The 12,965-nt window shown below is 48.9% G+C and overlaps 1 protein-coding gene across 6 annotated transcripts in view; it reads left to right on the plus strand.

The window, feature by feature from the left end:
• The window catches only part of JARID2 (jumonji and AT-rich interaction domain containing 2), a 270,402-nt gene that overhangs the window by 208,938 nt on the left and 48,499 nt on the right, over positions 1-12,965 (plus strand). For all 6 annotated transcript variants that reach the window (XM_027040335.2, XM_027040337.2, XM_053223183.1 and 3 more), the window contains one exon: positions 3,095-3,271. In XM_027040335.2, the coding sequence (XP_026896136.1) occupies positions 3,095-3,271 (177 nt within the window). The remainder of the gene's footprint in view (positions 1-3,094; positions 3,272-12,965) is intronic.

The raw sequence follows: 12,965 nt of genomic DNA on the forward strand, positions 1-12,965 counted from the left end.
CATCCCTTCCCCTGCTGCCCCCCCTGGCTGGCCGCTGCGTCCTCGGGTTGCCGTGTGCTCTCCGCACACGCCTGTTCTTCTCTGTGCTGGTCCGCGTGTCCCAAGATGGAGCCCAGGGCGGCTCTTCGTTAGAAGAAATCAGACCTGGGTCTTTTAATCTGGAAGGAATTTGAAGAGATGATCCACCCATACGTCACATATGTGCCAGGATGAGTTAGAGCCCATGGGAAAATACATCCATCTCTGTCTCATGAGTGCTGAAATACAGTTAGTCCAGCGTTTTTTAAAGTACCTAAGCAGTTAGACTTGGGAACAAGGATCCACCAGCACTGGTTGTTTGACTGTACCTCGCCTACCCTGTGCACAGCCTGACTGCAGACCTCCCAAGTGGGAAACGGGAGAGTGCTGTCCCCTTTTCCTAGTCAGTCTCCTACTGATTATAAAACCACTTTAGAACAAGTATAGATATATATCGTTCCAGGGGAAGTATGGCCAGATAGTTTTTCCTTTTCATTTCCTTACTTTACTTTTCTGTTTATAAGAACCTTCCTTCTATCAAAAACCTGCTTCCAATTGGAGATGATCAAAAGGGAGGGGGGGAAAAACAGGTTAATCGCTTTTGTGGAGTTTTCATTTCTACCTAGTGCTGTGACCCACGTAATTTTGGGGTTTTTAACATGCACAAAAGGTCATGACTGCGGCAGACGGAAGGTGGCTTGGAGAGCTGTGTGCTCTTTGCATTTCTGCAGGGCGGGTATTGGGGTGGCGACCTCTGTTCCCTGATGCTGCTCATTCACTTCTGTGTCCTTGTTGGATCGTGTGGCCCAGAAGCCGGACAGGGATGGTTTTAGAGACCTCCACTGGGAAGGAGAGCAGATCGGTTACCTGTGTCTTTGTTGCTATCCCGGAGCATTAGCTCATTCACAGGAAAGTGGGCAAGAGAAGAAATAAATTTCACACTTAATAGGTCTTCGGCTGCTTGGTAGTAACTCTTTCCTAAAATACTTCATGGTTAAGAAGATTAAAATTGTTGGGCACCGGGGTGGCTTAGCTGGTCACGCTTCTGACTTCTGCTCAGGTCATGGTCTTGTGGTTTGTGAGTTCGAGCCCCCATCGGGCTCTGTGCTGTTGATGCAGTTTTGGGGTGACAGTGGGATGGTCTGGAGCTGACCCAGGAAAGAATTCTTGAAGATGTCTTTGGTACAAAAAGGTGACTTTATTAAAGCACAGGGACAGGACCCGTGGGCAGGAAGAGCTGCATGGGGTCGTGACAGGTAACTCATCATATACCCTCAGGCTGGGAGGGGGTCAGGGATAGAGTAAGTCTCCAAGGAATTTTGGAAGCAAGGTTTCCAGGACCTTGAGGGGCTAGCTGTTACTAGGGAAACACCATTTATTACCGTTTAATAAAATCTCAGTCACGAGACCCTTCCGATGCCTATTGGGGGAGGAGGGGGGCATAAGCTTGGGGTACAATCGCCAGCATATATCTTAAGGCAGTTGTGATAAAGGAAGTAGACTTACAGGATCCTTGAGGTTGGGATAATGTTAAGCTAAGGTTCTCTTTTGCCCCCAGCAAAGTGTCCTCATCGAGGCAGCTGAGCTCCTAGAGGGAGGTCACTCTGCCGGTTTCAAGGACTTGTCAGTGGGCCATAGGCAGCAAGGGATAATTTTCCATTTGTCTTACTTCCCTGCATACCATGGCAAGCCCTGAGACCCCTTTCCTTTGTTCTCGGGTAGCTGGGGGTGTCCGAGGAATATTACACATATTCCACTGGTGGGGGGGGGGGGATGTGGGTACCAGCCTGTATTTTGCCCGCTCAGCTTGCCCCACGCCCCCTCATCAGTCAGCACGAAGTCTGCTTCAGATCCTCTGTCTCCCTCTCTCTCTGTCCCTCCCCTGCTCATGGTTCTCGTTCTCTCTCTCTCTCTCTGAAAAATAAATACTAAAGATTATAGTTGTTGCTAGAAATAATTTGGGAGAATTTCTTTGGATTTTTAAGTAGCCTCTGGTTCTAAACAATGTACCAGTGAGTTGTGTCATCTTTAAATGGTCATTGTTTGATAAAGAACCATATCATGCTGTTTCATATTAGCAACCTTCTTTTCTGGTGTTCCTGCTTTATCTTAAATGCAGAAATGGGGGCGCCTGGGTGGCTCAGTCGGTTAAGCGGCCGACTTCAACTCAGGTCATGATCTCGCGGTCCGTGAGTTTGAGCCCTGCGTCAGGCTCTGTGCTGACAGCTCAGAGCCTGGAGCCTGTTTCAGATTCTGTGTCTCCCTCTCTCTCTGACCCTCCCCTGTTCATGCTCTGTCTCTCCTTGTCTCAAAAATAAAATGTTAAAAAAAAAAAAATATTAAATGCAGAAATGAAAACATCTGGGGGCATGAGGAGGTTAAGGTGTAAAAGGAGTGTGAGGGATGTGGGGTTTTCTCTTAGGTTTTTGTTTTGTTTTTTTAATCCAGCACTTTCAGTCAGTCTTGTGCAGGAATTTATTTTAATAATTTCACATGCTATTAACCTGATCGTAATATCAAAGTAGCTTCCAAATATATTGCGATTTTGGGGGGATCCATGTCTGTGACTCACCTCATGTGAATTCAAGACCATTACTGTATGTAGGAAATGTCGTATTCTCTGTTACTGCCGCTTGGTTTGTCTTTCACTTTGAAATTCATTTGTTTAAAGTCACATTAAGTTGAGTAAGTTAAGTGCATAACCCAGAATAGCCTTTGTCTCTTCCTTGACATCGTGAATAGGTGTTTTTAATTTTACTTCCCCCACGCCCACCCCCTCACAACTATTCATATGAGCTAGACATTCTTTTGATTTGTTGTGTTGGGTGAATGGCATCATCTCCCTACTGAGGCGATTTTGCTTGAAATCCGTTGAAAGGACACAGATGGAGTTTTATTTCCTGGGGGATGTTTGAAAAACAAAAGTGGCGGTGGAGACGAATAGCTTTGTGTTCTCTGCTCAGGCCTGAGGATTTAGGTTCGTGCCTTAATAAATGTCTCCATGTGTAGTGCCCCTTCTGGAAGGGGCGAGGACCCGGGCCTGTGTTCACGAGCCCTCTTCCCTTAAACCCACCAGGCTCTCCTGCGCTGCCCAACAGCATGGTTTATTTCGGAAGCTCTCAGGACGAGGAGGACGTCGAGGAGGAAGACGATGAGACGGAAGACGTCAAAACAGCCACCAACAATGCTTCATCTTCATGCCAGTCAACCCCCAGGAAAGGAAAAACCCACAAGCACGTTCACAATGGACATGGTAGGTGGGCTCTTGGTTCCGGCGGTAGCGACAAGGTAAAAGCCACAGCTCCGACTTCGAGAGCTGGGACGGGTCGTCTGTGGACGTGAAAGACCCGGGTGAAGGTTGCGTAGCGGCTTGGTGATCAGGCTAGTCCTGGACGCTTCTCTGGGTGCCAAGCCCTTGCAGAGAGAGGAGTACGTGACCGTACGTCTTGTGAACAGAATAAGATGTGGCGATGGGTGTTTCTCGCAGTGTAGAGCTGACGTTAAATCTCGTAAGAGCTGCAGGTGATAGCGATCGGAAGAGGACAAGGTCACGTCTAAACGGATGGTTAGGAAGCACTCCTGAAAAATCTTCCCATGATCAACTTAAATTGTGATTTTTTTTTTTTTTTTTTTTTTAGCGGGAGGAGGTCACGTAGAAAGAGAACTAACTGTTACTGAGCACGTGAGGTCCAGTAAACGCACGTATATTGTGTACCCGACTGAGTTTTTTTTTCCTCCTCGTGCTACCGTGGGTGGCAGGAGGACACGAGTGGATGTCAGTGAGGAAGCTACTTAGGTGAGGGGGCTGTGGAACGTGTCCAGTGGTTTTCCAACAAGGAAGTGACGTGATTGGAATTGTGCCGGGAGTGGATGAAACCGGCCTCCGGTGTGAGGATTACATGGAGGGAAGGGAGCGAGGAAGGGAAAACCCGCTCCGAAGGTTGTAATTGTGGCCAGCCACCTGGCCAGAGGTAACAAGGGACTGAGAGTTGGCCATGGGGCTCTCACTGGGAGGAGGAGGGGCTGGATGGTAGGCTTAGGAGGACCTGACGTGGACTGGGGGACGTAAGCAGGAAAAGTAGAAAAGGAGAGAGGAGGAGACTGAGGCACGGAGGATGGGGCAGGGAGGTACTGTGGCCATTTCCTGTTGTGCTCCTACCCGTATGCTTGGCATCCTGTTTCCTGCAGGACTCGGAGACCCTGTGAGGGAGCCAGCCCCCGCCCCCCCGCCAGCCCCGACCCGGGAGTGGCAGAAAACCAGTGCTATCAATGAGTGATTGAGGCAAAGGAAGAGGTCTCCCTTTTCCCCCTCCATGACTGCCTTGAGCTACCCCTTGTTTCTCTGGACCCAGGGGGATACAGAGGCTCGGGTCAGGCACAGGCCTAGACATAATGGGAACGTGTCTGGCTTTCACTGTTGTGGAGCATTTTTCCCTTGTCAATATAACGAGTGTTTGTCCTGCCTCTTGCTGGGGACTGAGTGCAGGAGGCATGCAGACATAGCAAAGGATGCGACCCGCTTTTTAAGAACTTCACAGTTTAGGGGCGCCTGGGTGGCACAGTCGGTTAAGCGTCCGACTTCAGCCAGGTCACGATCTCGTGGTCCGGGAGTTTGAGCCCCGCATCGGGCTCTGGGCTGATGGCTCAGAGCCTGGAGCCTGCTTCCGATTCTGTGTCTCCCTCTCTCTCTGCCCCTCCCCCGTTCATGCTCTGTCTCTCTCTGTCCCAAAAATAAATAAACGTTGAAAAAGAAAAAATTAAAAAAAAAAAAAAAAGAACTTCACAGTTCAGTCGGGGAAATGGGGTTAATAACCTCAGTGCAGAATACAAAATGGCGACTGAATTTTAACCTTCCAAGAACAAGGTTTCCACCTGCAGCTGTGATCGTCAGAAGTCTTGATAGTTGGAAGAGAGCTACGTATAGGAGTTGGAATACAGGTGTAGGTATAGAGATGAATTTGACATGCACGATCATGAACTGGGGTGCGTTGCCGGGTTGTGGGGCGACTGTCCCACCCGATATGGGGGTGGTGTTCTTCAGGGTGACTGGGAATGACCAAGTGGAGTTGATAACATGCCCCGCTGGACAGAAGGAATGGTTGGAATGTGGAGAGTGGGAAACAGTGGAGGATTTTTGATGTGGAAATAAGATTAAAGAGATCCAAGGAGCCCAGCCCGGAAATAACCATTGAGGGGCTGGACTTGGGAACATACGATGGTTCACGTGCGCACAAGGGCCTTTTGAAGCAAAGGTGAGCAGCTTTTCACTACTGTCTGGAGAACCAAGGCTGGTGGTAATAGAACAGGAGTTAGGAAGGGAGGTGGTTTGGGGGTAGTTAAGGACTTTATTATCTGCCGAATTTGCAGTGATAGTAAAAGACAAAAATCCAGAGGACGGGCTGGAAATTTATCGTCCCAGAGCTGCCGGCTGAGGCGTTCAGAGGGGGGCTGAGCTTTCTGAGGTAGGATGAAGCAGGAAAGGAGACTTGTGGAGATTTGCTTTTCGTTTGAATTCTTGGGTGGGAAGGTATTTTCTAGTTTTACTTTGGGTTCAGTAGGAGTCAGGAGTAAATAAAAACGAACAAAACATGAAATTAGACTCCTATAAGTCGGTCTCTGTGTCCATATGATAAATATATTTCCTCAGGATAGTGTCAGAATTATTCCTTGGTACTATTTTTCATTGTCTCACTGTGCTGGGTGGGTGAATTCATCAGTCTTTCAGGGTTTCTGGACCCAGTTCCAACATGGCAGGTAAGTACTTCCCTCGCTCCCCAAACACCTAGCAGATTTCGGTCCCCAGTAGGGTTCTGAGAATTTAACTCCATTCCGACACCACCTATCTAGAGATTGCATGAGACTCCACAGGTTAAGGGCTCAGTCCTGGAAGGCTGTCCCCTTATCACCCACCTCATGCCACCCACAAGCTCGCTATTCCTTGGGCACCAGCTACACATTGGAGGTTCCAATGAAATCCCACTCAGGTTTGACTAATTTGTTAGAGTGGTTCACAGAACTCAGGGAGACACTTAACCTTCACCAGTTTGATAAAGGATACAGATCCCCAGCCAGATGGAGAGGGGTGTAGGGTGAGGTATGGGGAAAGGGCACGGAACTTCCACTCTGTCTCCACGCCAGTCACTTTGCATCTCCTTAGGTCTTCCAGCCCAGAAGCTCTTAGAATTTTGTCCTTTTGGGTTCTTATGGAGGCATCCTTACATAGTGATGATCGACCAGGTCATTGGCCATTGGCTGATTGAACCTCTAGCTCCTCTCACCTTCCTCAAGGTCGGGGGTGGGGTGGGGGGGGGGTCAGACTGAAGGTTCCAGTCCACTGCTCACGTGGTTGGTTCTCCTGGCACCTGGCCACTGTCCTTGGGTGCTTCCCAAAGGTCCCCTCTCTTAACAGACCTCTGTATCACTCACCGCTTAGGAAATGCTGGGGTTTGGGGAGCCGCGAATCAGGAATCATGAGTGGGGACCAAATACATATCTTAATGGTGAAGTATGTATTTCTCATAAATCACGCTGTTGCGGTCAAATCATATGGATCTGTTGAGTGAATCCACACAGGTTGAGCCTCCAACTCCTCCTTTTCAGTTTGTGTGAACTTGCTGGTTCACCAGACAATCTTCTCGTTGACTCACCTTACAGTGTCCAAGTTACCACCTTCCACGTGCAGGGAGCCTATACTCCCTTGAATTCTTTTTCCACATGAGCTGCAGAGTGGTGACAGGAAGGGGCAGTGGGTATGCTGTGGCACGTCACAAAGTTTCACGAACGGGCCGGGCTGAGGGAATCGGCCGACTTACCTGCGGGAAGAGGGCAACCGTTTTCGCGTTGACCATGGTCACTGTGATCAGGAGTCAAGGAAAATCTATCTGTAGATACGTGTGTCTGCATTTGCACGTGCGCGTACGTGGGCCGAATTTTTTTTTTTTTTTTTTTAATGTCAGATTTTACCGGTCGAAGTAGTTACCATGTGATTGAAAATGATTTCGTGGCAACTAAAAGGGTTTCCAGTGTTCCCTTTGGGGATTTGCTTGTTGAAACACTCTCACGTTCTTTCCGTGTAGCGATGAATTTTCTGTCTCTTCCTGGGTAGGGGTGTTGGTGACAGTGTGTCGTTGGGTGCAGTGCGGGGTGCCTGAGCTGGGAACCCCCACGACCCTCTTACTGTCTTTTCTGCCCGTGTGTTCTTGCACACTTTGTCTTCCTCCTTGACTCTGCTGGCTTCCCTGGAGAGAAAGCCTAGGAGAAAGCGGGAACAAGGAGAGTGCCTAGACCAGCGGGGCTGCGCTGGAGCTCTGACTCTGCCCGTACTTGCCAGCACTTTCTGTGCTTTCTTTGATGAGGCTTTAGAAACCAAAGGTGCAAGCCCCTTTATTTCCTGTCTGTGCTAATTCTACTGATGCTGGTTCCTGTGGGTCTCCTTCTCATGGCCGTTCCCGTCACAGTGGGTGTTCGTACATCTCTCTTCTGAAAGTTGGATTTCAGGCATTGCGTGTATAGGGTGCTCTAATATACAGTGTATATACTTGTCTTCCAAGGAGTGAAGTGTCTCTGTTCTGTGTGTTTTTTTTTTTTTCTGTTTTGTTTTGGAGCAGTTAAGATGAAGGGCTACCTCTCTGATTTCTCCTGAAGTGGTTGGCTTCTACCTTTAGTTAGATTGAGTTCATCAACCCCCAACCTCCAGCCCTCTGTCTTTTTAGAGTATGTCCCTTTCTTAAAAATTTGTTTTTGAGAGAGGAGAACATGCGTGGGGAGGGAGAGAGAATCCCAAGCAGGTTCTGCACTATCAGCGTGGAGTCCAGCATGGGGCTCGAGCTCAAAAACTGTGAGATCGTGACCTGAGCTGAAACCAAGAGTCAGATGCTTAACCTACTGAGCCACCCAGGCACCCCTGATTATGTCTGGTTTTGAGCTGGGAAAGGACTGGTTGCAGTTCCAAAGGTTTGCTTCAGTAGAGTTCTAGAACCCATGGGGCTAAGTACCCACCTGAACTTGGAGGTGGGGTGATAGGGAGAGAGCTGCAGGCCCAGGCGATCTGTCCTTGTGTTTGGGAGCCCGCCAGATACCAGTCCCTCCTGTGGTGCCATTTTGTCGTCTGAAGCCCTGACCTTGTTCAGTCTGTGGGGTGTGCTCATTCCTACACCAGCCACCCTTCCACCGTGGACATTTAACCTCTGGAATTCAGCTCATCTGTTCTCTAGTAGGCCCCAAGAAAATTATGAATTTGTATTGTCTGAGTTTGTAATGTTGTTGCCATAGGCATGGAGATCTTTCATGTCCTTTTAAGTTCTTTTTTTTGGTTTTAATGTTTATTTTTGAGAGGGGGCGGGGTAGGGAGGGGCAGAGAGAGAAGGGGAGACCGAATCTGAGGCAGGCTTTTCAGTCTCTGAGCTCTCAGCACAGAGCCCGACGCGGGGCTCGAACTCACAAACCGCGAGATCATGAGCCGAGCTGAAGTCAGATGCTTAACTGACTGAGCCACCCAGGCACTCAGAAGTCTTTTTACATTCTAAACAAACATCGTTGTCAGTAAAGTTATTCTACTATGCGGTGTTCAGAAGACCCAACAAATCAATTAGAAGTACCAAATCAACTCCCCTGTAGTATCTCCTGCAAAATTAGTTTGTGAGTTTTTGGCAAATGTTAACGCCCGTGAGTGTTGGAGAAAGATTCTGTGTTTGCTTATTCCTGAAAATGTATTTGTGGAGGATTTGGAAGGGAGGTCTGGCCATCATTTCACTGGGAAAATGACTGAAACAATCATAGCCTTCTTGAGGGCAGGGTCTTGCCATATTAAACACTTAGGGAATTTTTTGGAGTTAATTTTTCTGTCCTACATAAAATAAGTGTAATTTATGTGCACGTGAGAAACGTGCTAATTTTAGTGCTTTGGAAGATGACCCAGATGAACGAGGGACAGGGACCTTTCCCTAAGGAGCTGATGATCTGGGAAACTCCCTGGAGAATCCCATCAGAAACAGCCTAAGACCTTCAGGCTCTATCCACGTTTCCCGATCACACAAGCTTAATATCTGGTTCATGTATACCCTCCTCCCTGCCACTTTGTGTTTCTCTCTTGTTGTCACTTCTAGTGTGTCCCCCTGTTGTCCCATGCCACCCATTCTATGACTGACAAGCCTCCCTCACACCCAGGTTCAGACGTCTTCCATAGGAAGGGGCTGTTGAGTACAAGCAGCCAAGGTCCTCAAGTGTGTGTTTGGACTCCATTAAAAATGATGTTTCTGTAGGTTCTCATGTATGTTTGAAACGGTTTGTGAATTTGTTTCTGCTTTTCGGGCATCCGCGTACGAAATGTTTTGTAAGGTCACATGACAAGGATAACCCGAGTTTCAGCGTCAGGAAGCCGTCTAATGGAGAGGTCATGGTGTCCTTTCTCTCCCTGCCTCTTTCCCTTCCTTCCTGACGCAAAGGACTTTCCTTGGCAAGCGTATTCTGTGATCACGTTTGTATTTTGAAAGACGGATTGTGCGCAGCTCAGAGGCAAAAAAAGAGAAAAGACCCTCTGAGAGACCACTGCCCTAGCCTCTACGTGATCCTGAGGTTGTAATCGAGGTGTCGTCAGAATGAAATGGAAAGGTCACATTGGACAGATTGTTGACACCTGGAGATGGCTTGGTGGCCGTGCAAATACAGGTGCCAGGTAGGTCTTCAGACCGTCTGCAGTGCTCTGTGGGGCGCAGTCCTCCGGGAAGAGCTGCCCGTGAACTAGGTGCAGTTCCCACTCTCGAGTCCCTCTGGCGTATGCCAGGTGAGTTAAGTGAGCCTTTGACTTTTGTACGGATGCCCGCACGGAGGAGAGAATAGCACAGGGCTTGAAGCCCAGGCTTCAGACTCTGACCCACCTGGCTCGCACTTCTGCCGTCCACAGTTGATGGCTGCCTCACTTTAAAACTAGTTTATTTTCTTTTTACATCTATTTATTTTTGAGAGACAGAGACGGCGCAAGCAGGGCAGGGGCAGAGAGAGAGGGAGACACAGAATCCGAAGCAGGCTCCAGGCTCCGAGCTGCAAGCTGTCAGCATAGAGCCCAATGCGGGGCTCGAACCCACGAACCGTGAGATCATGACCTGGGCTGAAGTCAGATGCTCAACCGACTGAGCCACCCAGGTGCCCCGATGGCTGCCTCACTTTGAGCATGTGGCTTAATATTTCTTAGTCTCAGGCTTCTCATCTGGAAGGTGGGGAGGAAGCAAATGGTCCGTAGGCTCTCTGTTAACTGTGTGTGCAGACATGTTCGTCGTTGGAGGGTGATTTCTCTCATTGGTTTTGGTAGGTGGCCTCACATACCTGCTTTTTTGTGTGAGGGTATGAGTTGAGGTCCGTTTTCCACACACGACAATAAGAATACTAGAGGGTTTTTTTTTTTAAATATTTTTTAAAGTTTATTATTTTTGGGGGTGCCTGGGTATCTCCGTTGGTTGAGTGTCTCACTTCGGCTCAGGTCAAGATCTCTGGTTCGTGAGTTCGAGTACCGTGTCAGGCTCCGTGCTGGCAGCTCGGAGCCTGGAGCCTGCTTCGGATTCTGTGCCTCCCTCTCTCTCTGCTCCCTCCCCGCCCCCACTCGCACTCTGTCTCTCTCTCTCACACACACACACACAAAAATAAACACTAAAAAAAGTTTTAAAATTTATTAATTTTTGAGAGAGACAGACAGTGCCAGCTAGGGAGGGGCAGAGAGAGAGAGAAGGAGGGAGAGAAACTCCTCGAGCAGGCTCCTGACATGGGGCTGGATCCCACAAACCATGAGACCCCGACCCGGGCAGAGATCAAGAGTCAGACACTTAGCTGACTGAGCCACCCAGCGCTCCAGGAATCCCAGAGTTTTTAGGACAGGTGCACCTATGTTATCTCTTGGTTCCATCTACTCTACAACAGCGTCGTTGTGAAGGTGTCCGGGTGGGAGGGGTAATGGAAAACCTCAGGTCTTGGACCCATCACCCGACGTGGCAGGTTGCAGCCAAGAGTCGAGGTTCTCAAAATGCCTCTGGCCCCGTACGGGATTCTGTGTAGGGGTGAGAGGGTGAGCATCAGTGTTCAGTGAAGGGCAGTTTGCACTGTGATAGTGGACTTCCCACTCCTGTCTGGTAGGCAGTGTCAGAAAAACCAGTGCCACCAGCCCCTGCCTGGGGTATACAGCTCAGCTCAGGTCCCCCCTTGTCGATTGCCTGCGTGGCTTTGATGTCCTTGGCAGCCAAATAATTAAAACTTACAGGATGACGATGCTTCTCTGCGAGGCCATCGGAGGGATGGAGTTGAAGGCAGCTCAGAAATGTACATGCGGTGAGCTGTGCTCCTTCAATTTCAGGTGACCCAGGGAAAGATGAATGGTTTTGTTGGTAAAAGAGAAGTCAAAAGGGTCGACGATGTAAAAAGAAAAAAAGGGGGGGAAGTCCTCTTTGGAGAAGGCCAGTTTCAGCCAGTGTTTCAGAGGAACGTGGGGCTCTGTCTCGTTACCTGGTAGGTGAGCTGCCTCACCCTCTGTGTTCTGGACCCTCTCTTCTGTACAGGAGGCAGATAATCAGCAAACAAACCACCGCCAGCCAGCAAGTCCTAGCGATGATTGGGAGGAAGTCCCCAGGCAGGAGAATGTGAAGATGTTCTTGCGGTCACGATTTTCCACAGTAGAGAAAGGAGTCCTTGATACTAGAAGCTTGTCACCCAAAGGTGCTACAAGTAAAACATAGTAGTCTTTGAAAATGGAATATTCGGCTTTGTAAACCTACCCAAGCTTTTCTGGGTAATTAGAATTGTACTATAATACCAAGTTGCCCAATATGTTTGTCCTTTTTTTTTTTTTTTTTTTTTTTTGTCTATTCAGTTCCTACACAGGTCTTTATCGTCCTCAAAAAGTCACCATGAACTTTGTGTCCTGCCTCTTTAAAGCTACACATTAGCTGTGTGTTCCTGGGCGAGGCATTTAACTTCTCTGATTAATATCCTCTTCCGTGCAATGAGCAGGGTAGAGTAGACGAGCTTGCATTTACTCATTCACTTATATGCCAACATAGAGCAAAATTACTGCTTGTGTCTCGTGTATAGGAATAGTTCCCATTGGGATCTTTTATAACAGATAATGGGCATTGCTGTGTGCTCACGGGGAAGGACTTGTCCCAAGATCACCTGTTTAGCCAGGTGAAAGATCCCTCACTAAAATTCGGGCTTGGATGAGGGCATAATTATCATGTAGTCGAGCTGGTTCTCAGACTTGTTGATTATATTCACGCAAGAAAGTGGACAGTGAGTTGCTTTTTCATACTTCTCCACGACAGGGTGTTTCTGTTGTTACAGTGTGGTGTGTGTGTCTCCCGCTTTGTGCCCTGGAGATGTTGCGATGTGTCCAGAAGTCCAACAGCATCTTTCCCAGGAGGGTCCCCGTCACTGAAATGTGGGGAAATAAACGCACAGAGAACAAAACGGGGAACGTGAACACTTGATTTTTGGAGAAGCTTTGACCAAAAATTCCTCACTGGGCCATGTGTCCAGGCAAAGAGTTTTGCTTGGTCTGTGTTAGTTTGACGAAACCAGAAGCCGGACCGTGAATGATGTCCTGTTTTATCTTGTTTCTCCCCAAAGCCTGGACCCTCCCATCTCCCTGCCCAGTGAAGCATCAGGGGTTCTGTAGCGAGCAGGCACGTGGCTCGGTGGTGGAGGCCCACGGAAGGCGGTGCCCAGGGAGAGTGCGTGCACCCCCTGACTTGCCCCGCGACCCTGCCATCAGTGTCGGATTGGGCCTGCCTGTGACCACGCTCATCCCCTGTGGGCGCGGAGCCCAGACCCCAGCGGTCTCCTGCGAGAGCCTGCTGTCACCGGGCAGACGTGTAGTTTTGCTGACGTGATCCCGCACTATAACGTTCTCCCTTCTAATGCGCTGAGCATCGTCGCGGAAATGCATTTGTTTATTAAAATACATAATC

Source organism: Acinonyx jubatus, chromosome B2 (assembly GCF_027475565.1).
Source record: "Acinonyx jubatus isolate Ajub_Pintada_27869175 chromosome B2, VMU_Ajub_asm_v1.0, whole genome shotgun sequence".
Classification (NCBI taxonomy): Eukaryota; Metazoa; Chordata; class Mammalia; order Carnivora; family Felidae; genus Acinonyx; species Acinonyx jubatus.